The following is a 25,569-nucleotide window of genomic DNA, read 5'->3' on the forward strand; positions in this document are numbered from 1 at the left end:
ATCTTAGGCTCTATGCTATTGTAGAGTCCAACACGGGGCTGGATCCCAAGACTCTGGGATCATGACCTGAGCCAAAATTAAGAGTTGGGTGTTCAGTTGACTGAGCCATGTAGGCACCCCATGAATGATTATTTCAACATCCTGTAGATTCAGTTTGCATATATATATATATATATATATATATATATATATATATTATATTATATTATATTTGAGAATTCTTGCATCCATGTTCATCAGGGATATTGGCCTCTAGTTCTCTTTCTTAGTGGAATCTTTGTCTGGTTTTGGAATCAGGGTAATGCTGCCTCTAAAATGAGTTACGAAGTTTTCTTTCAATTTCTATTTTTTGGAAAAGTTTGAGTAGAATAGGTATTAACTCTGATTTAAATGTTAGGTAGAATTCCCCTGGGAAGCCATCTGGCCCTGGATTTGGTTTGTTGGGGATTTTTGATTACTGATTCAGTTTCTTTGCTGGATATCGGTCTATTCGAATTTGGTATTTTTTCCTGCTGCAGTTTTGATATTTTATGTTTCTAGAAATTTATCTATTTGTTCCACGTAGTCTGATTTGTTAGAATATAATTCTTCATACTATAATCTTGTAATTGTATGTATTTCTATTGTGTTGGATGTTATTTCTCCTCGTATTATTTGTTTATTGGGGTTCTTTCTCTTTTAGGGGGCATATCGGTATTATTTTTTCAAGTAAACAGCTGGTTTCATTGATCTAAATATTTTTTTCACTTTCTATATCATTTATTTCTGTTCTAATCTTTATTACTTCCCTTCTTCTACTGGCTTCAGACTTCATTTGTTCTTTTTATAGCTCCTCCAGGTGTAAGGTTAGGTTTTTTGAGATTTTTCTTGTTTCTTGAGGTAGGCTTGTATTGCTGTATACTTCCCTCTTATGACTGCCTTTGCTGCATCCCAGAAGTTTTGGACCATTGTGTTTTCATTTTCATTTGTTGCCGTGTTTATTTTTTTTAATTTTTTTTTTTTTATTTCTTCATTCATTTCTTGGTTGACCCATTCATTCTTTAGTAGCATTCTTTAGTTGTTTAATCTCCATGTTTTTTTGGTCTTTGCAATTTTTTTCTTGAGATTGACTTCAAGTTTCACAGTGCCATGGCCAGAAAAGATGCATGGTACAATCTTATTTTTTTTTGTATGTGATGAAGCCTGATTTGTGACCTAGTATGTGATCTTTGCTGGAGAATGTCCCATGTGTATTTGGAAAGAAGGTGTATTTTGCTGCTTTAGAATGAAATGTTCTGATATATTTGTTTTGTGCATCTGGTCCAGTGTGTCATTCAAAGCCACTGTTTGCTTGTTGATTTTTTGCTTAGATGATGTGTCCATGGATGTAAATGAGGTGTTAAAGTCCCCTGCTATTACTGTATTATTATCAATGAGTTTCTTTATGTTTGTCATTAACTGTTTTATATATTTTGGTATTCCATGTTGGAATTCAATTTACAGTTGGCAGTAGTTCCGCTTGTTATGATGTAGTGCCCTTCTTCATCTCTGGTTATAGTCTTTGGTTTAAATGTAGTTTGTTTGGGGGCACCTGGTGGCTCAGTTGGTTAGATATCCAACTTTGGCTCAGATCTTTATCTTGTGAGTTAGAGCCCCAAGTCGCCCTCTGTGCTGACAACTCAGAGCCTGGAGCCTGCTTCAGATTCTGTGTCTCCCTCTTTCTCTGCCCCTCCCCTGGTTGTGCTTTGTCTCTGTCTCTCTGTCTCTCTCAAAAATTAAAAAAAAAAAAAAGTTTACTTGTATATATATGGCTAGTCTGGGTTTCTTTTGATGTCCATTTGCATGGTAAATGTTTCTTCAGCCCCTCTCTTGAAATCTTTAGGTATCTTGAGGTCTAAAATGAGTCTCTCATAGGCAGCATATAGATGGGTTCTGTTTTTTTTTTTTTTTTTTTAATCCATTCTGACACACTGTGTCTTTCAACTGGAGTCCCTTTACATTCAGAGTAATTATTGATAGATACGTATTTAGTATCATTTTATTACTTGTTTTGTCATTTCTGAAGTATCTTTGTTACTTTTGGTCTTTACTTTCAACTCAGTATTTCTTACAGGGCTGGTTTAGTGGTCACAAACACCTTTAGTTTGTGTTTGTCTGGGAAATTCTTTATCTTTCCTTGTATTCTGAATGATAGCGTGCTGTGTTGAGTATTCTTGGCTGCAGATTTTTCTCAACCAGCACAATGAATATTTTATGCCACTCCCTCCTGGCTTGCCAAGTTTCTGTGCAGAGTTTCTGCAGCTAGTGCTATGGGTCTCCCTTGGAAGTTAAGGACTTCTTTTGTCTTGATGCGTCTAGGATGTTTTCTTTTTCTCTATATTTAGCAAATTTAACTACAATATGTCTTGGTATTGACCTGCTTTTGTTGATTTTAATGGGAGTTCCCTATGCCTTCTGGATTAGGATATCTATGTGTTTCCTTCCCCAGAATAGGAAAATTTTTACTTCTTACTTCCTGAAATAAACTTGCTGCCCCCTCTTCTCTCTCGTCCTCTGGGACTCCTTTTATACAAATATTACTGTATGTGATGGAGTCACTGAGTTCCCTAAGTCTACTTGCGTGTTGCAGAATTCATTCTCCCTTTTGTTCAACTTCATTATTTTTCATAATTTTCTCTTCTGTATGACTTACTCATTTCTCTGCTTCTTTCATCCTTGTCATTCTATCCAGTCTGTTTCAAATCTCCGTTGTTGGAGTTTTCATTTTTGCCTGATTGGTTTTGAGCTCTTTTATCTCTGTGGTAAGGGTCTTCCTGATGTCCTCCTGTTCTTCTCAGTCTCAGTGAGTGTCCTTGTGGTTGTTACTTTAAATTCTCCATCAGGCACATTACTTGTATCAGCTAGATCTCTGCCTGGATCTTTCCTTGTTCTTTCTTAGGGGATGAGTTCCCCTCCATCTTGGCATTTTGTCGAAGTCTCTGTCGTCCTCTCTGTGTTGGAAAATCCTATTAGGTTTCCTGTTCCTGAGAATAATGGCTTTATGAAGGAGAGGTCATAAAGTGTTCAGGGCCTGGCGCTTCAGGCCCTGTCTGTGGTGTATGCTGCATGTAGTCTGCTACTGTGCTTTGGCTGCTCTATTGCTCAGGCCAGTCATTTGCAAAGGGTTTCCTTGTCTGTAGCATGCAACGTTTGGATCTTGGCCAGAGCGTAGTGAGTTTTAACTAGGTGTGGTCTGGTCTGCTTGTTAAATGAGATTCGATGCTCCTTCCTCTTGACTTGAAGCCTTGCAGAACTCTCTGGTTGGAAGACATGGTGTGAGCGCAGGTTTCTGCTGATCTTCTGGTGAAGGGGTCTGCTGTGCTAGGCCTTAGGCATGCTTGTCTGAGAAAAGGAGGACCAGCAGAGTCCTGGCGTGTCAGGACTTGGTTTAAGCTGGTGAGGCTGCCAGTGGTATGCTGTTGAGTGAATCTGGCTGGCCCTGTGCTCTTTAGTGAAGCTGGTTTATGCTGAGGGGTCATGGAGGGAGATGGCACCAGCCAGTTCCTGTGTCCATGGAGAGGAGTCTCTGTGCTTGCTGCTGTCAGGGAACTACCCACCCCCCCCCCCCCCCAAGAATATCAAGTAACTTCCCCATAAGCGTCCCAGGCATCTTTCAGATTGCTGATGTCACACAGTCTGTCTCCAGGTTGCTTGCCCACCTGGAACAGTACATTGTCCTTTGGGCTCTATCCCAGTCAAGCCTGATGCCTTTTTTTTTTTTTTTTTTTTTTTTAAATATTTGTTTTTAATGATGACTTTTAAACTGCAAACTTTAAGGATGTGCTGTATTAGGGGGCCTGCACTAGTCTTCTGGGGAGGGTCTCGCCACTCTGGGACAGATGTAGGTTTGACTGAGAAGGGCAGGTAAGCCGGAGCACAGGGGCATGGGGTTTGTAGCGACGCAGGCTAAGCAGCCAGTGTCTGGGTTAGCTGCCCTCAGCAGGTGTCTCTGGGCCTATACTGAGGGGCAGGGGAGGGAAGTGCTACCTGCCCGCTCTTCTGTCCCCAGACAGGCGTTTCTGTGAACACCACCTCTAAGAGACAGTGGACGAGTGAACAGTCTTTTCCCAAGTACTTTAGGCAACCCTCAGATCATGCAGTCTTTCCTGGATGGTTCGCCTGCCTTCTTTCCAGGAGCAGGACAGTGTTCTCAGGCCTCTTTCCCAGCCAAGCCCGCCAACCGCTAAAACTCCTGGCTTTGAGACCTGCTGGTGAAACTCAAGAAAATCAGCCTCTCTTGTTTTCCCAGCCAATGGCTTTGGAGAAGACTTCTCCTGAGTGTACCCACGTGCACTCCGATCTCTCTCTTTCTCTTAGCTTTCTTTGTGGCCAGGACTCCTTTCCCTCTGCAGCACCCATGATAGGTTTCTTCCCCAAACCATGTCTCCATACTTCATACCTTCCTCTGTGTGGCCTCTTCTATCCCTCTAATTGTACAGTCTGTTCTGTCAGTACTCAAGTCACTTTCCGGAGTATGATTTGACAATAATGTAGCTGTGTTCAAGGGATAAGTCAAGTCTAGGGTCCTCCTGCTAAGTTGGCATCTTAGCTACATAGTGTCTGCCAGGTTGATTTTAAAGTCACTTATTTTTCAAAGGTATTGTGCATTGTCTCTATGGTGTGACTAGATAAGAATATTTTTTCCTTCCTTGCTTAGGATTTATTCATGTAGTTTGATTAATATCTTATCAATTCTAGAGCCTTCCATATCATTAACTTTTAAATATTGACTTTGCCCCATTTCTGACCCTACAGCTTTTTCTCCCTTCTACTTATGCATCATTGTATGTGTGGTAAACCTTCGCCTGTCCTCATAACATCATTTTTTTTTTTTCTGGCGTGTGTGTGTGTATGTGGGGGGGTGGTGTTTTCTGAGTAGCCTTGGTTTTCATTTATATTAGTCCTAATATAATCTCTTGTTGAAGTATTTTCACAATCAAAATTTGACTTCCTAGGAGTTTGATTTGGTCCTTTTCAGCTGTCAGTGCCCCCCCCCCTTTTTTTCCCCACGATTTTATATTCTTTCAGTACTTAAATATAAATATTTAATTTATTGTAGCTAATGTAATTCTTCGTAGTTCTTAACTTCTTCATTTCTCCACTTTGATTCAAGATTTGTTTCTTCCTCTGTTGAGCAGTTTGTATTGTAGTCCCATGTTTGGCAGGACTTTATCAGTAGGAATCCTTTGGGCATGGGATGAAGATGTGTTTTTGAAGCAGATTTGTGTTCTGCCAGGGATCCTGAGGGCTTTACCATTTTGGATTCACATTATGTTAATTTTTGGCTTGAGGTTTTATCCACCTTATGGTCATGTTAAACCAAACTCTGAACTCGCATTAAGTCTAGAAGACAGTTAGGGCCTCTCAGGGAAGGTTCCCCTCCCCTTCAGAATACAAGCCAGGATAGACAGACAATTTTGTATAATCTTAACGCAGTGGTTATTGTGCTTTATCCGGCTTACCTTTTAAATGGTTACCTGGATCTTAATGTGAGGACCACAGTTCTTGCGGACTAGGTAGCATAGTCTCAGGACAGAATTCCTCATTCTGTCTCATTTGTTTATACTAAATCCTCTTAATAACCCAACGCATCTCCACTGTCTTCCTTGGATTCTGTATGTGATGTTAGTCCTAGGTAGTTATCTCATAAGTCATGGTTCTAAAATAATGATTTTTTAAAGTTTATTTATTTATTTTGAGAGAGAGGGAGAGAGAAGGGGAGGAGCCTAGAGAGAAGAGGAGATGGAATTTCAAGGCAGGCTCCATGCTCAGTATGGAGCCAGATGTGGGGCCCGATCTCATGACTGTGAGTTCATGACCTGAGCTGAAACCAAGAGTTGGCTACTTTGCTGCTTAACCAACTGGACCACCCAGGCACCCCTAAAAAAATTACTAAAAAAAAATAACCTTAAGAGTCACACTGGGGAAAAAAGCTATTAATAACATTTTCTCCTGAACTTTTTTTACATTGCAAGAGGTTTTGCAAGATAATTTGTCAGCCATAGTCCTGAAATTTGGAAGTTTTTTACTGGGGCACCTGGGGGGCTCAGTTGGTTGAGCGTCTGACTTCAGCTCAGGTCATGATCTCAGGGTCCGTGAGTTCGAGCCCCGCGTCAGGCTCTGTGCTGACAGCTCGGCGTCTGGAGCCTGCTTTGGATTCTGTGTCTCCTTCTCTCTGCCCCTCCCCTGCTTGTGCTCTGTCTCTCAGTAATAAATAAACATTAAAAAAAAAAAAAAAGGTTTTTTACTAAGTATAAATTATTTTTATATTTCTGCATAATTAAAAGTCCAGAGATGGAAAAGTAGTAACGAGGACATTGTTATAAGGGAGATGTTGGACAGGGTAAAATAAGTTGGAACATAGAAATGTGAGAGAGTCATTTTAGGACTAATAAGCTAGCTGTTATATACACAAAACTGCCAGTAATAACATGAATTTGAAAATGATAGTGCATCAGAAAGGCAACCTCCTCAAAATGTGTTCCTGAGAGAAGACATTTCCATAGTTACTTGCACATATTAAAGCCCTGTGTTCTTGGATCTCTAATCATGTTTTATCTTCTCCTCCCTTGTCAAGTTCTGACAGTAACAGGTCACATTTATTGCTCCTTCTTTTGCACCTCCTCAGTGCAAAAGTTGACTCCTCAGTGCACAGCGATCTGGCTTCTTCTCCTCTGACTACTCTGTCCAAAATCACCTGTAATTTTTCAGCTCCCAAACTATATGTGCAGTTTTAGTCTGTTATAAAATAAGTAAGATGACTGGCTTTTATACCTGGTTCCTTGAAGGAAGAATTGAAGTATTTAGAATTTCTGAAGTAATAGAGGAGGGTTTTTGTTTTTCATGATCCCCTTCCATCTCCCCTGAGATGATGCTAATGAGATCACTCAGGATCTGGGCTGGTTGTCAGAAATACTAATGGTGTCTCATTACCAATGGCAGTTGGAGGTTTGAGACTTTGAACCAGCCCAACCTCTGGGGGAGAGTAATTGGGCTGGAGACTGAGTTGAACCACATGGTCAATGATTCAGTGACTCACACTGACAAAATGATATCCCAATGAAGACCCTGGATGCTGAAGCTCAGGGGAGCGACCTGGTTGAGCAGCGATGTGCTGATTGCATGGGGAGAGGGCACCGCAGAGGCTGTGTTCTGAACTCGCAAGCCCTCACCCCATGTTTCTCTACGTTTATCTGGTCTGATACATATCCCTGGTCATACACATGTGATCATAAATAATTATTGTCAAAATGTAGTTCTAATCATTTTCCTGAGTTCTAGGAGTTTTGGGTAAACTTCATTGGAGGTTGTGAGAACCTTCTGGGTTTGCAGCCAGTAGGTCAGCAGAGCTGGTGACGTGGGGATCCCACTTGGGTCTGGTGTCTAAAATAAGGGCATTCTGGTTGTGAGCTGTGGGGGTTGTGCTAAGTCCAGGTGGCTGACATTAGAAAGAATCATATTATACCAAAGCAGCCTATACAGAATGTCTTAGCTAAATTGACAACGTTAACCAGACCTTCCTTCTGCAGCTCTCTCTACTTTGTCTTCTGTGACTGCAATCTTTGCTGTTTTTTTTTTTTTTTGACCACTCTTTCCAGATACATCTTCCCATACTCGAAATGTTTCCTTTAACTTCTTTTATAACTGAACAAAGTACTTCTGAGCAATCAAAATCATGCTCACATTACTTAATTGAAAACCTGTTACACAGTAAAATTCACTTTTGGGAGGGTATACAGTCTGAGTGTTTATACCTGTATAGATGATTACAATCACAACAGAACTTTGTAACACACCAAAGAATTCCCTCCTGCTGCTGCCTGGTACTCAGACCCTTGCTCTCTTCCTAATCCAGGTCAATTCTTCATAGGTGCTCTGTCCCTTTGTTTTTGTCTCTTCCAGAGTACTGTATAAAAAGAATCCTACAACATGCAAGTTTGTGAGATGATTATTTGACGTGGTACAAAGCATTTGCATGTACCCGTTTTAACTCCACATTGACATATTTACTCTGAAATCTCTCATGCTATAGCTTCTCTGCTATAATTGCAGACCTTGTATGTTAAGCTTCCAACTGAACAGAACCATTTAAATTTGCCTTTTTTAGCATCTCTGGAATAATCTGTAGGTTTGAACTCATTAATCTTCCTTGATTTCTTTTCTTGAATTAGCTTTTGGAGACCAGGGGGGAACCATTAAATCTCCCCCTCCCTCCATCTAAGGGAAATAACCTAAGACTTGAAGTTTAGAAAGATGGCTGTCTCCCTGGTTTGATAGATGGAATACAGGAGATTGAGGGGACTGAAATTAGTTTGGGATCTATGTAATGATCTAGCGAAGTGGTCAAAGTCTATTTAAGCATACTGAAATAGAGAAAGAAGTAGAGGTTGGGGGCCAGGGGAAGAGTTTAAGGAACTGGATTGGCTGGACCTGATTGGATGATGTGAGCCAAGGGGTAATATGACACATGTACTTGTGAATGCTTTAATTTTTCTTTGCCATTCCCTGACAGTAGACCTCATTGTCTCTTCTAAAATGCTCCTGCCCTCCCAGACCTCAGCATTCTTTTCAGACACTGAATTGCTTTCCAGAATTTGGCAGACCTACCCATGTTAATACTAGTTACCTAAAGAATTTTAACTGCTTGTGATCTTATCAACTCCTGACCCTTAGGTACATCTTACTGCTTACCTAATAAAAAATACCCTACACTTACTATATTGGGTTGTTTCTCCAGTATTTAAGGCAACAGGTATTTTTGTATCTGAGAGTAGACTTCTAGACCTGAGTTTCTTTGTGTATCTGAATACTGAAGTGGCACAGCATTTCTCAAACTTAGCACAATCTTACATGTTTTCGTAAGGTACTTTCTGTTGGTGGGGCTATCCCATGCCCTGTAGGATGGTTAGCATCATTAGTTAGAAAATTTGTTGAGTCCCTTTCTGAAGAGAAATAGTGTAACCTAATAAACAGAAATTCTGACGGGGTCGGGGTGGGAGGGCGGTGTGTGTGTTTGTGGGGGGGGCAATCTTTGTATTTTACAGCAGGACTGTACTCAGTAACGATTAAGGAAAACTTGAGAAGTAAAAGCTAATATGTGTGTATCAGGGAAAATAAACTGTTTGACTATCCAGTATTGGATATTTATGCAAAGTATTTTGGGCTTTTTATTAAAGAGCTAAATGACTCGACAGATGTTATTTTCCAAACAAAGAATCTTAGGTAGAATTGACCATGGCTAACAGTAAATTGTACTGGATCTCTATTGGTTAGTTTTGATCATGATCAAGTGCATTGAAGGTCAGAGTTCATTCAGTGTTGGGTGGGGGGTCAGGTAATAAGCACTCCCGGGCCATTGGATTCTGTATCTTACTGGAGGGAAACATTGGTATTAAGACCTGGGTCTGAAAGAAGCAGTTTGATATGTGAGAAAGCCTGATTTCTGAGTATTTAGTGGCAAAGTTGAGGCTTATTTTAACAAAGTTGAAGTGCCCAGGGCAGGTAGTGAATTATTCCCTGACTATGGAATGAGGTAAAACTTGATGTGTTACTGATGGTGAAAAGGCTACTGTGTGAAAAGCTTTTGTTTTCTTTAGCTAAAACTGTGACTCCTGTATATTTTATGTATTACCTCTAAATCAAGTTGGAGAAGGAGGCAGATCAAGGGGTGGTGGTATACCTAGGGATTAAAATGTAGTAAGGCTTATTAAACACCCAGGACATCCAAGCAGAATACTTTTGATCAAATTAGATGTAAATTAAATGGTACTGCTTTAATTTTCAGGAATTAAAGTTGAGTATATCAAATGGGGGCTTTATTTCTTCATGCTACATATCCTTTTTTTAGGGGTACATGGAGTGATAGAGCAATTTGGATAAGTTTTCTAAAATACTGGTATTTCTGTATTGAATAAATTATTTTTATGAAAGGATATTGGAGTTATTGTATTATCAAAATATGAAATACTCACAATCTCATAATGCCCAATGATTAGCTTTGAAGATGTGATTGTGTAAACATTCATTAAGTAGTCTCAGAATAGAGACAACTCAGCTAAATGAAATTGTAATTATATAGTCAGGATTTCTATAGTATGTTGTCATAATTAGCCTGAATGAAGATAGGCGAGTAGGAATGCATGTCAGCACCTGCTCTGTGTATGGATAAGTATTGTTGAATTTTGCTTCTAAAAGTAAACAGAAGAGGTGGGGTTCATTTTTCCACATTGTGTGATTTGTATCTGTGATTTCCATGCATTGACTTGTGGAAATACTTGGATAGATTAGCGTGAGAGGCAAGTAATCACTGTGGTGCTGAGCTGTTAAGCTTCCATTCAGGGCTTATTAGGCTAATTCCCAATGAGGCAGTGTATTTGATAACTTGGGAATTATGCTTCATGTAACAAACTACCCAAATAGCTCTATTTTAGAGGCACCTAACTGACTTTGTTCATACTTGTGTCTTAATTTTGATACTTTAAATTTCGGAAAAGATTCACGTAAATGAGGAGTTAGGTTTCTGAACAACCATCCCTTTCTATGGAAACAGCTATGGAGTGCATGCCTGTCAGGATTAGCATCTTTGTTTAAACCAGATAGTTGAGTGAGTGGTAGTTTTTTTCCACATGTTATCCTTTTTATGGGTATTTTATTCAGTAAACCAGTAGTCACTTTGTGCTTTAAATGGTCTTCCTATTGTGCTACTATACAGCTGATCTCTAGGCTTCCAGTTAAACCTTACTGAGTCTTGGAGTATACCGGTCCTACCATAATTACATCCCAGATATGGATGTTATTTTTTCTCTTCAGAAGTTTTTAGTAGTCAGAATGAGAGTCCACAGATGTACTGTTAGAAATTAAAAAGGGAGAATTTGAAAAGCACTTTGGACACTTAGGTATCTACCACCCTGAACATTACTGGTCACTTTTAAACCATATCCCTGCCCTGATCTTAGTTATTTCCCCCACATGGATAAACATTATCCTGAAATTTGTTTTTATTTTCTTGTTTTGTTTTTTGTTTTCATTTTTGTTGGATGTATTCCTAAAGGGCATTGTAGGTTTGTACGATTTTTCATATCCCTGTAAAAAAATAATTATTTGTATGATTTAACTTTTGCTTATTTTGACAGCACTTTTTTCCCCCCCAAATACATTTAGGGAATTGTATTTATGTGAATCTGTGCAGCTATCACATGTTCATGATCACTGTTTTATATCACAGTTCATCTATTTGTAGTTGATGAACCTATGTTTTCTTTAATTTTTGCCAATGCAAGCATTGCTAGCATGAACATTACTATTAATGTCTTAAGCACATGACCCAAGGATTTCATTACAGTCAAGATATATGCATGTCATCAGCTTTACCAGATGATGCTCAGTTACTTACCGACCTTGGATAAATTCTACTCACTAGGGTATAAAAAGAGTTTGAGCTAGAGCCATATCCTTACCATTTAATATTGTTGATGGTCTTTTTTTCTAATCCATTTAGTGGCAAATGCTTTCTCTTCGTGGTTTAATTTGGTATTTTGTTAATAGGTTTGGCATTTTTTCCCCAGTATTTACAGGATTTATGTGTTCTCATTGAATTGCCCATGAAAGTCTTTTGTCCCTACTTTTATTTTTTAAGTAAAAAGCAATTTCTAGAAATTACTTATATATTAGGCACACAAATATTCTGCCAATTATATGCCTTGTAATCATTTTCTTCCAGTTTGTTTTAATGTAGTTAAAAATACTAATGTCTTCTGTTATGATCTTCGTTTTCTGTATGAGATCTGAGGGAGGGAGAATGGGTGCTGGGTTCAGATTGTGGTGGTGCAGGAAGTGAAGACTGTGCTGAAATGGTATATTTTGAAGGTGATGGGCTTGCTCATGGATTCAATTCAAATGGAGTATGAGAGGAGATAAATTAATGATGATCAAGGTTTTTGACAATAACTACAAGAATAAAGTTGACTTTTATGAAGATGGGAAGTGTATGGAAAAGCAGACATGGACTGTGTGGTATATGTGAAACCAAAACTGATCTCAGTATGTTAAAGTTGAGGGGTAGCTCTTGATCTGAGAAGTTAAATAGGGTATTCAGATATTGAAAGTGTGGAATTGAAGAGATTGTTTGAGGATGGAGGTATAGTTTTGGAAGTTCTCATGTAGATAGTATGTGAAATGTTGTGACTTGATGAAGTCACTTACGGAATGAGGGTAGCTAGAGAACTTTGAGGTCTCTGCTTGTGAGATGATTGAGAAGGTTTTCTGAAAGCCAGGTGAACAGATGCCCTTGAAGACAGAGATACCCATTGGATTTGGCCACATGGGGGTCATGGGTGATATTTATAAATGTATTTTTGTGGATTGGGGGAGATAAAATCCTCATTGAAGTCGATTGCAGAGAACAGGAGAAGAGACAGACATTGGAGATTCTAAGGAATACAGATAATTAATGGAGTTTTGTTTGAACCTCACTAGGAGTAATTTGGTTATAGCTGGAAGATAGGTGTGATCAAAGAAAGACTTATTGACGGGAGATGTCAAAGATTGCTTGGATGCTACTGAAGATAGTTGACAGTGAAGGACTAAAAATTGATGAAGCAGGATAGAAGGCACACTGTTGGTGAAAGACTTGAGAAAGGGATGGGTGCCAGTGGATAGGTTCAGACACTGGCTTTTACATAGGAGCTTGGGAAATTTTTTTGTAGTTCTCAGAAAATAAATTTTAACTTCCTTTGTTAAACATTAAGTATTTGTTTTTGATGGTTTATTGCTAGTATAGATATAGAAGTGATTATTTAATGTTGATCTTGTCCTCTGCTTTCTTGTCAAATATGTCTATTCCTAGTTTTATAGGGAATTCATCCAGATTTTCTGTAGAATACTGTCTGCAAATAGAGATAGTTTCACTCTTTCTGGATGCTTTTTATTGGATTTTCTTGTCTAATTTTCCTGACGAGAACTTTCAGTACAATGTTTAACAGAAGTGGTGACAGTGGATATATTTTTGTTCCTGATGCTAAAGAGAAAATCCAGAGTTTTTATCAAATACGATGTTACCTATTGGTTTTTCACAGTTGCTGGTTTTTGGCTAGAGGAAGTTCTGTTCCTAATTTGTTGCATGGTTTTTTCACAAAGGAGTGTTGCATTTTGTCAGATACTATTTCTGCATATGTTGACATGTTGGTGTTTATTATTTTTTTTGCCCTTAATTAATATGATATATGACATTGATATTTTGGTATATTGAATCAATTTTTCATTCATGGGATAAATCTCATTTGGTTGCCAAATTTGGTTGCTAGTATTTGGTTGAAGATTTAGGCATCTGAATTCATCAGGGGTTTTGGTCTGTCGTTCTTTTTTGTGATGTCTTTTGTCTAGTTTTGGCAATACTCATCTTACAGAGTGAGTTAGGAAGCATTCTCTCCTATGTCACTTTTTGGAATAATGTGAGGAATGGGTATTCAAGATTTTTTGTATAGCCAGTGAAGCCTCCTGGGCTTTTCTTTGTGAGAAATTAAAATTCTAATTCAGCTTTCTTAATTGTACAGGTCTATTTAAATTGTTTGTTATTAACTGAGGGTTGATGGGGGGTGGGAGGGAGGGGAGAGTGGGTGATGGGTATTGAGGAGGGCACCTTTTGGGATGAGCACTGGGTGTTGTATGGAAACCAATCTGACAATAAATTTCATATATTGAAAAAAAATTCTTATTGAATCTGTTTTTGTAGTTGATGTCTTTCTAGAAAACTGAAATTTCATCTGTTTTGCTGAAATATACTTGTTCATAGTTTTATATTTCTTCTGTAAGGTTGGTAGAATGTCATTGTTTGATTCCTGATTACACTAATTAGCATCTTCCCTCTCCCTTGGTTTGTCTAGCAAAAGATGTGTCAATCCTCTTTACCCTTTCAAAGAACTAACTTTGGATATTGATTTTTTTTTCTATTTTACTACTTTCTATTTCATTTTTTTCTGCCCTAGTCTCTATTTACTACTTATACTTGATTTAGTTTAAGTTTTTTTTTCCCGAAAAAACTTTAGAAGTGTTAAGTCTTCAGGTAGAACATTTTTGACTTGGGAATATCTCTTTATGTATAGACATACACTATAAACTTCCCTCTTTGGATTGCTTCTCCCGCATGCTCTGTTTCATACTGTATCTTTTCATCTCATTGTGTCTTCTGTTTTCCTAATTTCTTCTTGCATTCATTCTTAGTATGTTCACCTTCCACATTTTTGAAATTCTCACATTTAAAATTTATTGACAGATTTTTTTTTTGTTTTTTTGTTTTTTGAGGTATAATTGATGTACAACATAAGTTTCAGGGGTAAACGATAATGTTTCAAATTTGTTAACTTTATTTTGGTGATCATTTCGCAATGTAAACATCTGTCAGCACACATGGTTACAGAATCCTTAGGATTTTTAAGATTTCTCAGCAACTTGATGCTGTAGTCCATGCTGTACATTACACCTCTAGTTCTTATTTTGTCATTGGATATACCTTTTGACTGCCTTCACCTGTTTTGCCCTTCTGTACCCCCACTTGTGGCCACCACTAATCTTACGTGTCTTTGAGGCTTTTTTTTTTTTTTTTAGGTTATATGTGTAGGTGAGATTGGTCTTTTCATATGTATTGGTCTTTTTCCGACTTGCTTCGCTTAGCATATTGCTCTTGAGGGTCCATCCATGTTGTTAGAAATAGAAATTTCCTTTCCTTAAGGCTGAAAAATATTTTCTTGTGGATGTGTATACCACATTTCCTTTATCCAGTCATTGGTTGGTGGACCTTGAGATAATTTATCAGTTCTAGGTGGTGATGGTCTCCCTCCCATTTCCTCAGGGCTTATTGTTGCTGTTGTATGTGACTTTGCTGGTCTATTTCAGTGATGTTCCCCTCCCCCTCCCCGCATACCAGGTGAAGTCTCTGAAATCACTTCACAGAGGGTGCAATCTTGGGCATGGATATAGTCACCCTGGAATGACAGCGGGTTTTAGTAGGATTCTTTTTGTCTTTGTTTTGTAATCTCTTACTGTCTGTCTCTGATATCACACCCAACTGATAAAGTCTATTCATTGCCTGCAAATTGCTTTCTTTTTTCTTTTCTTCCTTATTTCTTCCTCTATTTCTTTGTCTTTCCTTCCCTCTTGACAATGCCTGAGTTATAAAATGTTCTACAGTGTGATTCAGTTACACTTTGCCTCCTCTGCAATGGTAGTTTTTGAGGCCAGTGTTGGAAGTTTGCTGTGATTTCATGCCAGCTGCTGTTACCTGGCTCTTTCCAAGGTGTCCCTGGTAAACTAGCTTGCCAACAGTTTAGCTTTTTGCTCTCTTGTAGCTACCACCCCAGTCTAAATAGCTTAGTGTGATGATAGTCTTTGTTTGTTTGTTTGTTTGTTTGTTTGTTTTTGAGAGTGCACTAAGGTTTAAATTTGCTCACAGTCAGTTCCATATAAGGTGAGTTCCCTTTTGGGAGAGATTGATAGCTCTGCTCTTAAAGCCTGTCTGTCCCATGAAAAATCCCTGTACTGCTACTTGAGTAGGGGGTGGGGGGCATGATGTCTTGTTTCTCTAAGTGAATCTTCTATTTCACAAGTAGGGTGGTGCATGGAGACATTCAAAGACTCTTGTTATTCTTCTGGTGTGAAAACTCTGCCCTAAGTGAGATTGGGGGTTAAGGGTATTCAGGGCCCAATATTCATTGTCTACCTACTGTGCCTGGGGTAGATAATCCATTCACAAGTTGTGGCTATGTGGTTGGAAGGGAGTCGGCAATCTCTTGTCAGCAGTTTCCTTAAATTAGCCTCTATGACCTGGGGCTGAATGGGATGGGAAGTTCTAACACTCTGCCTTCCTTCTGGGAGGTAGTGGGAGAGGGAGCCCCATCTTTTCATCCATACCACTCCGAGTGGAACTTCAGTCACACTAAGCTGGGTGGATTACTAAGGAAGAAATAGATCTTGCCTTGAGTACCAAAAGCTCTCCCTTTTTAGCAAGATTTAGTTGATTTTCTTAAAAAAAATGTTTCATTTGCTGCATGCCCTTCAAAGACTTTAAATGGTTGCAGTAAAATACTTTCACTACTTTGGCTGGAGAGAGAATCTGGTGAGGTCCTCTTGCTCACGCTTTGTGTTTCATGTTGTATATTAAATAGAATTTTTGCTTCATGGCCTGGTATAGAAGATTATTTGTCCATAGTTGGAACGTAAATAGAACTTTTCCTGTAAAAAGTTGTGTGTGTGCTCACACACGTGTATGTGTTTCTCTTGCCTTCTAACCTTTACTGACAGGTGTTGGGCTTGAGGACTTGGGTTTGCTCCTTACTGAACTTGCACCTACTTGGACATTACTGCCTTCCTGTCAGCCCTGGCAATGTGCTCATTTTTGCTTTATTCCAAGGTTCCAAATTTCTACTTAAGTCTCTGGGAATTGTGACAGTTTATAAACTGTCTACTTGGCTCACACATTAGCTTTTATTTTCAGCCAGTCTCTTGGATTTTATAAGCCAATTTACAGACTATTTATCTTGCACAAATACTAGTCTTCTCAAGTCCAAATTTGTTGGTGTATCAATTTGATGGCCTGCAGTATCTGTGTATTAGTCACGTGGAAGATAGGAACTTGCGGAGGAGGTTTGGTTAATGGCCTACCACAGGAACTATATTTTAAAGCAACTCCTCCAAAGCAGTTGTCTGGGAATGACTTTCAAGACTACGATGAAACACTTTTAAAGATAAAGGGGACAAATTGTCAGATATGAAGGTGTCTTTTTGTAATGTTTAAATGCATCTATAAATGAGTTTACAGTTTAATTAGAGCTATTGAAATCAATGGCTACTTTACATGAGGGTGCATTGCACTGAGACAGTTTGAAGGGAATTTTTTTTTTTTTTTTTTACAGGAATTAGAGTATGGCATAAATTCATTGTTACTCAGGTTGAGTCTCATTTTGTCCTTCTTAGGAGATAGGTCTCTTTCCTTAATTATCGTGTTTAAGGTAAATCTTTTGAAAGCCCGCTGAGAAATAATGATGTGTCATCCTTCTCTAGTTTTTCCCCATTAATTCTTCTCCCTCTCTTGTTCATGGAACAGCCACTTGTATCTTACCATTCTGATCTAGTATAAGACTTACACGGCTAGTGATAAAAAACAAATATGAACTTACAATGGAAAAGAGTATCTTTACCTCTTACTTGGAACTGTAATATTAAGAAATAGATTTTTTGATGTGAAATACTGTTTTATTAACCAAATTAACACTTGTTCAAATATTTTCTTGAGGTTGCTTGTTAAAATTAGAAATAGAACCTCTCAAAAATAAGAGAGAAAAGTTGAGAGTTTGATTGAAATATGCTCTAGGTGAAACAAATGTTAATTGGATCTCTGTTTGTTTTTCAGGCAGCAGGAGCAATTCGACCTCTTGTATCTACTGTAATCAGTCCATCTGCTGATGGTTGCTTAGACCATTCACTAGAACGTGCCAGACACAGAGCAAGTGAAATGCCACAGGCTTTTCTATTTGATGTGATCTATGAAGCATATCAGCAGGTAAGAATCAGGGTTTCTGAAAACCGCTGTGTTGGGGGTCTGTAAGAATGCTTGTCTATTTGGAGATTTGCTGGAAGAACTTGGGTGATTCCGTGTATAGCTGGGCTCATGGTTAAAATGGACAACAGTGAAGTACGGACGATTCACAGCTGGGTCATATGAGAAACACATGCAGAGTCTGGAAGTATACATGTGTACTCTGAAGTTCTCACCTTCCCCTGAAGGGTCACACAGAGCACTCCCTTCCTCGCACCAGCAATGAAAATTTAGCAACATGTGTGTGATGGTTCTTCTCAGGGAAGACCATCAGAGACTTAGTGTCCAAGGTATTTATTGGGGTTGGTCATATAGGGATCCTCTGCCTTAGCATGTATAAAAATTCCAGATTCCCAGAAAGAAGGTAGCTGTCCAACCTCAACCATATTGTTTATGCAGATAGTCTGAGCACAGTGAGCCATACTTAGTGGTTAACTGTTCAGTGAGAATACTGCAAGAGCCAATTTCCCATATTGAGGTGGAAAAGTAAGGACAGCCGTTTTAGGCCTGTGTGATAAATTTCCTGCACAGCTATACTGATACCTTGAAAATTTCAATTAACAAAATAACTTGTTTTAGAATCTCACATAATTCATTCATGTTTAGATGATCCAGATTACCTTTTTGTTTTTCATGTTCTAAAAATGTTTTGGGACCCATATAAGTTTTACTGGCTTTTATTGCATATTGATGGATTAAATACTTACTGAATATTAGGTATTATGCTTGTGAGAAAATACCCCATGAAATAAGCTATAACTACAGTAACTCATTGCTTGACTGATGTTAAATAATCTATGAAGAGTAGTTTGAATAGATGGACTTTGAGGAATATGAGGTACTGGTAATAGGGTTATTGACACTTAAAACAGAAGAATGCCTCCTATTTCGGATAGAAGGTGATCACAAACACAATAAATTATGGCTCAATCTCCGTTGGTTAGTTTTAAAATGAGACGATGTAAATGAGAATCCATTTTAGTGATATAAACAGTACGCCATGGTTTGTATTATTTCCCTAAAATGAATTTGGAGTACAGGAATTTACCTATATTTGGCTGTTAATTTTTCCAGGGGTAAGCTGTTATAAATATTTATTCAAATACTCTTTTACATCCTAAATGTTGCAGAGCTAGACCACATCTGCCTTACCACCTGAAATTGTTGATCCTTAAACACTTAGAGCTATCACATGTCATTCTTCCTAGTATATTTTAGAAGATAAAATGAATATAATTTCATTTCCTCACATTAGACAAGGATTTTTTTCCCCCCAGTTTTTGCTGGAGAATTAAGTGCTAATGCACTGAGGTATTGGTTCTCATAGTGTGGTTCCCAGACAGAATCGGTATGCTTTGGAACTTGTCAGAATGCAAATTCAGGGGCTCCACCTCAGATCCACTTAATTACAAACTGTGGGAATGGGGCCCAGCAATTTGTGTCTCAACAAACAACTCTGCCATGTGATCCTAATACACTGAATTTTGGGAACCACCACCCTAAGGCATTCACACCATGTAATGAATCAGACGCTCTTCTGCGTTCTTGAGAGAATTCAGAAAATAGTAACATGACCATAATTACGTGTGTTCTGTTGTTCAGGTGAGGAATTTTGAATTACAGAATCAGTTTGAAGGTTTTGCTATAAGCTTTTGGTTTTTCCTCAATTTTTTTGGTTTAATTATTTATTTAATTAATTTTTTATAAGTACTTTTTATTTTTTATTTTATTATTTATTTTTTTAATATGAAATTTATTGTCCAATTGGTTTCCAGACAACACCCAGTGCTCCTCCCAACAGGTGCCCTCCTCAGTGCCCATCACCAACTTGCCCCTCCCTCCCACCCCCCTTTGTCAAGTTTTGATTAAAATCCAGCTAGTTAACATACAGTGTAATACTAGTTTGAGGAGTAGAATTTAGCGACTCATCATTAACACAACACCTGGTACTCATCACAAGTGCCCTCCTTTATACCCATCACTTATTTAAGACATCCTGTCCAAGTACCTTCCCTGCAGTAACCCTCAGTTTGTTCTGTTTCTTGGTTGGCCTCTTCCACCCCACCCCCTTGTTCATTTGTTTCATTTCTTAAATTTTGTATATGAGTGAAATTGTGGGATATTTGTCTTCTTCTGGCTGACCAAATTTCCTTAGCCTAATAATCTCTAGCTCCTTTCTTGTCATTGCAAAGGACACTGGCAAGGTTTCATTATTTTTCTGTGGCTGGGTAATACTCCATTGCATGTATGTATGTGTACGTATATGTACGTCTATCTACACGTACATACCACATGTTCTTTACCTGTTTGTCAGTCCATGGACATTTGGGCTCTTACCATAACTTGGCTATTGTTGATAATGTTGGGATAAACATCAGGGTAGGTGTATCCTTTCAAATTAGTATTTTGTGTATAATTTGGGTAAACGTGTAGCGGTGCAATTGCTGGATTGTAGGGTAGTTGTGTTTTTAACTTTTTTCAGGAACCTTCATACTTTTCTTCAGAATGGCTGCACCAGTTTGCATTCCCACCAGCACTGTAAGAGAATTGCCCTTCCTCCACATCCTTGCCAACATCTGTTGTTTTCTGTGTTGTTAATTGTAGCCATTCTGACTTGTGTGAGGTGATTTCTCATCGTAGTTTTGATTCATGTTTCCTTGACGATGTCGAGCATCTTTTCATGTATCTGTTAGCCATTGGGATTTCTTCTTTGGAGAAGTGTTTCTTCATGTTTTCTGCCCAGTTTTTAATTGGATTATTTGTTTTTTGGGTGTTGAGTTTGATAAGTTCTTAATAGATTTTGGATACTAACCCTTTATCAGATACGTGATTTGAACATACCTTCTCCCATTCATAGGTTACCTTTTAGTTTTGTTGATTCCTTCACTATGGGGAAGCTTTTTATTATGTTGTAGTCCCAACGTCCCTGTTGCATGTTTAGGTCTTTCATGTATTTTGAGTTTATTTTTTTTTGTGTGTCTGTGGTGTAAGAAAGTGGTCCAGTTTCATTCTTCTGCGTGTTGCTGTCCAGTTTTCCTAGTACCATTTGTTGAAGAGACTGTTTTTTCCACTGGGTATTCTTACCTGCTTTGCCAAAGATGAGTTGACCATATAGTTAGGGGTCCATTTCTGGGTTTTCTATTCTGTTCCAGTGATCTCTGTGTCTGTTTTTTGCCAGTACCATACTGTCTTGATCGCTTCTGCTTTGTAATCCAGTTTGAAGTTAGGAATTGTGATGCCTCCAACTTTGCTTTTCTGTTTCAAGATTACTTTGGCTATTTGGGGTCTTATGTGCTTCCATATGAATTTTAAGGTAGACTGTAGCTCTTTGAATAATGCTGGTGGTATTAAGATAGGAATATGTAGATTGCTTTGAGTAATGAAAACATTTTAACAATATTCTTTGAATGCATGGGCATGAACTGTTTTTCCATTTCTTTGTGTCCTCTTAAATTTATTTAATCAGTGTTTTATAGTTTTCAGAGTACAGATATTTTATCTCATTGGGTACGTTTGTTCCTACATATCTTATGGTATTAGGTGCATTTGTAAATGGGATCAGTTCCTTAATTTCTCCTTCTGCTTCATTATTGCTGTATGCAGCTGATTTCTGTAAATGGATTTTTGCATTCTGTGAGTCTACTGAATTCGTGTTTCACTTCTAGCATTCTTTTAGTGGTGTCCTTTAGGTTTTTTGTATAGAGTATCCTGTCATCTGCAGAGTGAATAACTTCTTCCTTTCTGATTGGGATGCATTGTCTGATGGCTGTGGCTATCACTTAGAGTACCATGTTAAATCATAATGGTAAGAGTGGATGTCCTTCTCTTGTTCCTGCCAGTAGAGGAAAAGCTCCCAGTTTTCCCCCATTGAGGATAATATTAGTTGTGGATCTTTCATACATGGCCTTTATGATGTTGAGGTATACTTCCTTTAACCCTACTTTGTTGAGGGTTTTTATCATGAATGGACATTGGACTTTGTCAAATGCTTTTTCTGCATCTACTGAGAGGATCATATGGTTGCTATCCTTTCTTTTACTAACGTAGTGTATTATGTTGATTGATTTGTGAATATTGAACCATGCTTGCAGCTGAGGCATAAATCCCACTTGTTTGTGGAGAATGTTTCTTTGAACGTACTATTGGATTCAATTTGCTAGTATTTTATTGAGAATTTTTACATCCATGTTCATCAGGGATATTGGCCTCTAGTTCTCTTTCTTAGTGTATTATTTGTCTGCTTTTGAAATCAGGGTAATGTTAGCCTCATAGAATGAGTTTGGAAGTTTTCCTTCCATTTCTATTTTTTGGAATAGTTTGGGAAGAATAGGTATAAACTCTTACTTAAATGTTGGGTAGAATTTGCTTAGGAAGCCATCGGGCCCTACACTTGTGCGTGTTGGGAGGTTTTTGATTACTGATTCAATTTCTTTGCTGGTTATCAGTCTGCAGAAGTTTTCTACTTCTTCTTGTTTCTGTTTTGGTATGGTATGTTTCTAGGAATATATGTCTTTCTTCTAGATTGTTCAATTTGTTGGCACATGATTTTTCAGACTATTTTCTCATAATGGATTATATTTCTGTTGTATTGGTTATTTCTCATGTCTCATTTGTGGTTTTATTTATTGGGGTCCTTTCTCTTTTTGGTAAGTCTGTCTAGGGGGTTATCAATTTTATTAATGTTTTCAAGTAGCTTCTGGTTTCATTGATACGTTCTTTTTTAAGTTTTTTTTTTTAAGTTTCTATATCATTTATTTCTGCTCTAATCTTTATTATTTCCCTTCTTCAGCAGCCTCTATTGCTGTATACTACCCTCTTAGGACTGCTTTTGCTGCATCCCAAAGGTTTTGGATTGTCATGTTTCCATTTTCATTTGTTTCTATATACTTTTTAAATTTCTTCTTTGATATCCTGGTTGACCCATTAATTCTTCAGTAGCATGTTGTTTAACCTCCGTGTTTTTGAGGTCTTCCCCAATTTTTTCTGGACTTTGATTTCAAGTTTCATAGCGTTATGGTCAGAATATACGCATGGTACAATCTCATTCTTGTACTTGATGAGGCTTGATTTTTGACCTAGTATGTGATCTGTTCTGGAGAGTATTTCATGTGTATTTGACAAGAATGTGTATTCTTCTTTAGGATGAAATAATTCTGAATATATTTGTTAAGTGCATCCAGTACAGTGTGTCATTCAAAGCCATTGTTTCCTTGTTGATTTTCTGTCCATTGATGTAAATGGGATGTTAAGTCCTCTATTATTATTATAAGTGAGTTCCTTTATGTTTGTTATCAATTGTTATATACATTTTGGTGTTCCAAGTTGAGGGTACAGATATTTATAGCTGTTAAATCTTATTGTTGGATAGTCTTCTTTATTGTGTTGTAATGCCCTTTTTCATCTGTGGTTACAGTCTTTGGTTTAAAATCTAGTTTGTCTGACATAAGTATTGGTACTCTGGCATTCTTGATGTCCATGTGCATGGTAAATGTCCATCCTAACAGTTTGAATTTGCTCATGTCTTTAGTTCTAAAATGAGTCTCTTGTAGACAGCATCTAGATGGGTCTTATTTTTTTATCCATTCTGATACCCTGTGTCTTTTGATTGGAGATATTAGTCCATTAACATTCAGAGTTATTGATATGTTTTTAGTGCCATTTCATTACCTGTCTTGTCATTGTTTGTAGAGATTTTCTCTGTTCCTTTCTAGTCTTTCTCACTTTTGGTCTTTTCCACTCAGAGTCCCTTTTACTATTTCTTACAGGGCTGGTTTAGTGCTCATGAACTCCTTTAGTTTCTGTTTGGGAAAGTCTTTACCTTTGCTTCTATTCTGAATGATAGCCTGCTGGATAGAATATTTTTGGCTGCAGTTTTTCCCATTCAGCATGTTGGATATATCATGCCACTCCCTTCTGGCTTGCCAAGTTTCCGTGGAGAGATCTGCAGCTAGTCTTACATGTCTCCCTTGTAAGTTAGGGACTTCTTTTGTTTTGATCCCTTTTAGGATTTTTTTCTTTACCACTATATTTTGCAAATTTAACTACAATATGTGTTGCTGGTTGGCCTGCTTTTTAAAATTTTAATGGGAGTCCTCTATGCTTCCTGGATTTGGATGTCTGTTTCCTTCCCCAGATTATGGAAATTTTTGGCTCTTATTTCCTCAAATGTCCTGTCCCCTCTTCTTGCTCTTTTTCTTCTTGGATTTTTGTAATACAAATGTTACCCAATGAGTTACTAAGTCTATTGTGTTCCATAATTTTTTTCTCTATTTTATTCAGCTTCATTATTTATCCTTCTATATCACTTATACATTCTTTTGCTTCTTCCATCCTTGGGGTCATTACATTCAGTCTTTTTTGAATCTTAGTTACTGCATTTCTTTTTTAAAATTTTTAAAAAATTTTTAACTTTCTTAATTTAAAAAAAATTTTTAATGTTTATGTTTATTTTTGAGACAGAGAGAGAGACAGAGCATGAGTAGGGGAGGGGCAGAGAAAGAAGGAGACACAGAATCCAAAGCAGTCTCCAGGCTCTGAGCTGTCAGCACAGAGCCGGTTGTGGGGCTGGAACTCGTCAACAGCGAAACCATGACATGAGCTGAAGTTGGACGCTAAACTGACCCAGCCAACTCAGTTACTACATTTCTTATTTCTGAGTGGTTGCTTTGTAGTTCTTTGATTTCTCTTGTAAAGGCCTTCCTGAAGTCATCCATTCTTTTTTTTTTTTTTTTTTTAGTGTTTATGTATTTTGAGAATGAGAGAGCACACAGGAGTGGGGAGGGGCAGTGAGGGAGGTGAGAGAATCCCAAGCAGGTTATGCGCTCTCAGCACAGTATGTGGGGCTCCATCTCTCAAACTATGAGATCATGACCTGAGCTAAAATCAAGAGCTAGATATGTACCTAACTGAATGACCCAGGCACCCCTAAAGTCTTCATTCTTAAGCCTGGTGAGTATCCCTTTGACTGTTACTTTAAATTCTCCATCAGGCATATTATTTATATCTGTTTTGATTAGATCTGTGGCCGTTACTGTATCTTGTTTTTTTGGGAATGGGTTCTTCTGTCATGGCATTTTGTCTAAGCCTCTGTCTTGTTCTTTGTGTTAGAAAAGGCTGTTAACTTTCCTGCTCCTTAGAGTAATTGCTTTATGATTAAGCAGGAATATAGTGTCCAGAACCTAGCACTTGTGGGAATATCTCTGGTGCGTGTTGCATGCCCTATGCTCTTCTGCTTTGGCTATTCTATTCTTCAGGCCAGTCATCTGCAGCGGCTCTCCTCGCCTGCTGTGAGCATTGTTTGGTCCTTGGCCTAAATGTGGTGAGTTTTAACTAGGGGTGCTCTGGACTGCTTGTTAAATGAGACCTGATGCTACTTCCACTAGAGCTGAAGCCTTGCTGAACTCTGGTCAGGAGGCATGGTTTGTGCCAGGGGTTTCTGCTGGTCTTCTCAGGAAGGGGCCTGCCATGCTGAGACTTAGGTCCACTTGCCTGAGAGAAGCAGCATTGGCAGAGCAGTTTAGCTATAAGTTTTTAAGAAAATTGATCCTAATGACCCACAAATAAACTTAAATACATGAAATAATTTGCTCTTGACTTGATGTAATTTATTTACATGGTTTGATTTTCAAAAGCCAATAAAACAATACTAAACACGAGGGAAGAAAGTGAAAGTAAAAAAAAAAAAAAAAAGGCTTGAAGTTATAAAATAAACAAAAGCAACCCCTTATGCCCCAACCAAAAAAGTGACCTTGTCTTTTTGATGAAAATGAATAGGTTTTAACATGAAAAAACTACTTTGAATGCATAAACTCACCCAGTTATGATTTCTATACAAGTTAGCTTACTAAGGATAAACAATTTGTACTGTTTTTCAACTAAGAACGTGTTTCATGGAAAAGTTTTAGTGAATATTGAATATATATTTGGTACTGGGATACAATAGTGACTAAATAGACTATCTTTTG

The 25,569-nt window shown here is 38.0% G+C and overlaps 1 protein-coding gene across 3 annotated transcripts in view; it reads left to right on the forward strand.

Annotated features, from left to right (window-relative positions):
• Positions 1-25,569, forward strand: part of CRPPA (CDP-L-ribitol pyrophosphorylase A) — a 325,844-nt gene that overhangs the window by 22,530 nt on the left and 277,745 nt on the right. For all 3 annotated transcript variants that reach the window (XR_015246505.1, XM_086694960.1, XM_025929290.2), the window contains exon 3: positions 17,420-17,569. Coding sequence is in view for 2 of the 3 variants with exons in the window: in XM_086694960.1 (XP_086551086.1) it covers positions 17,420-17,569 (150 nt within the window). In the remaining variant the exon portion in view is untranslated. The remainder of the gene's footprint in view (positions 1-17,419; positions 17,570-25,569) is intronic.

Source organism: Puma concolor, chromosome A2, assembly GCF_028749965.1.
Source record: "Puma concolor isolate L17-30 chromosome A2, mPumCon1.1.hap2, whole genome shotgun sequence".
Lineage (NCBI taxonomy): Eukaryota > Metazoa > Chordata > Mammalia > Carnivora > Felidae > Puma > Puma concolor.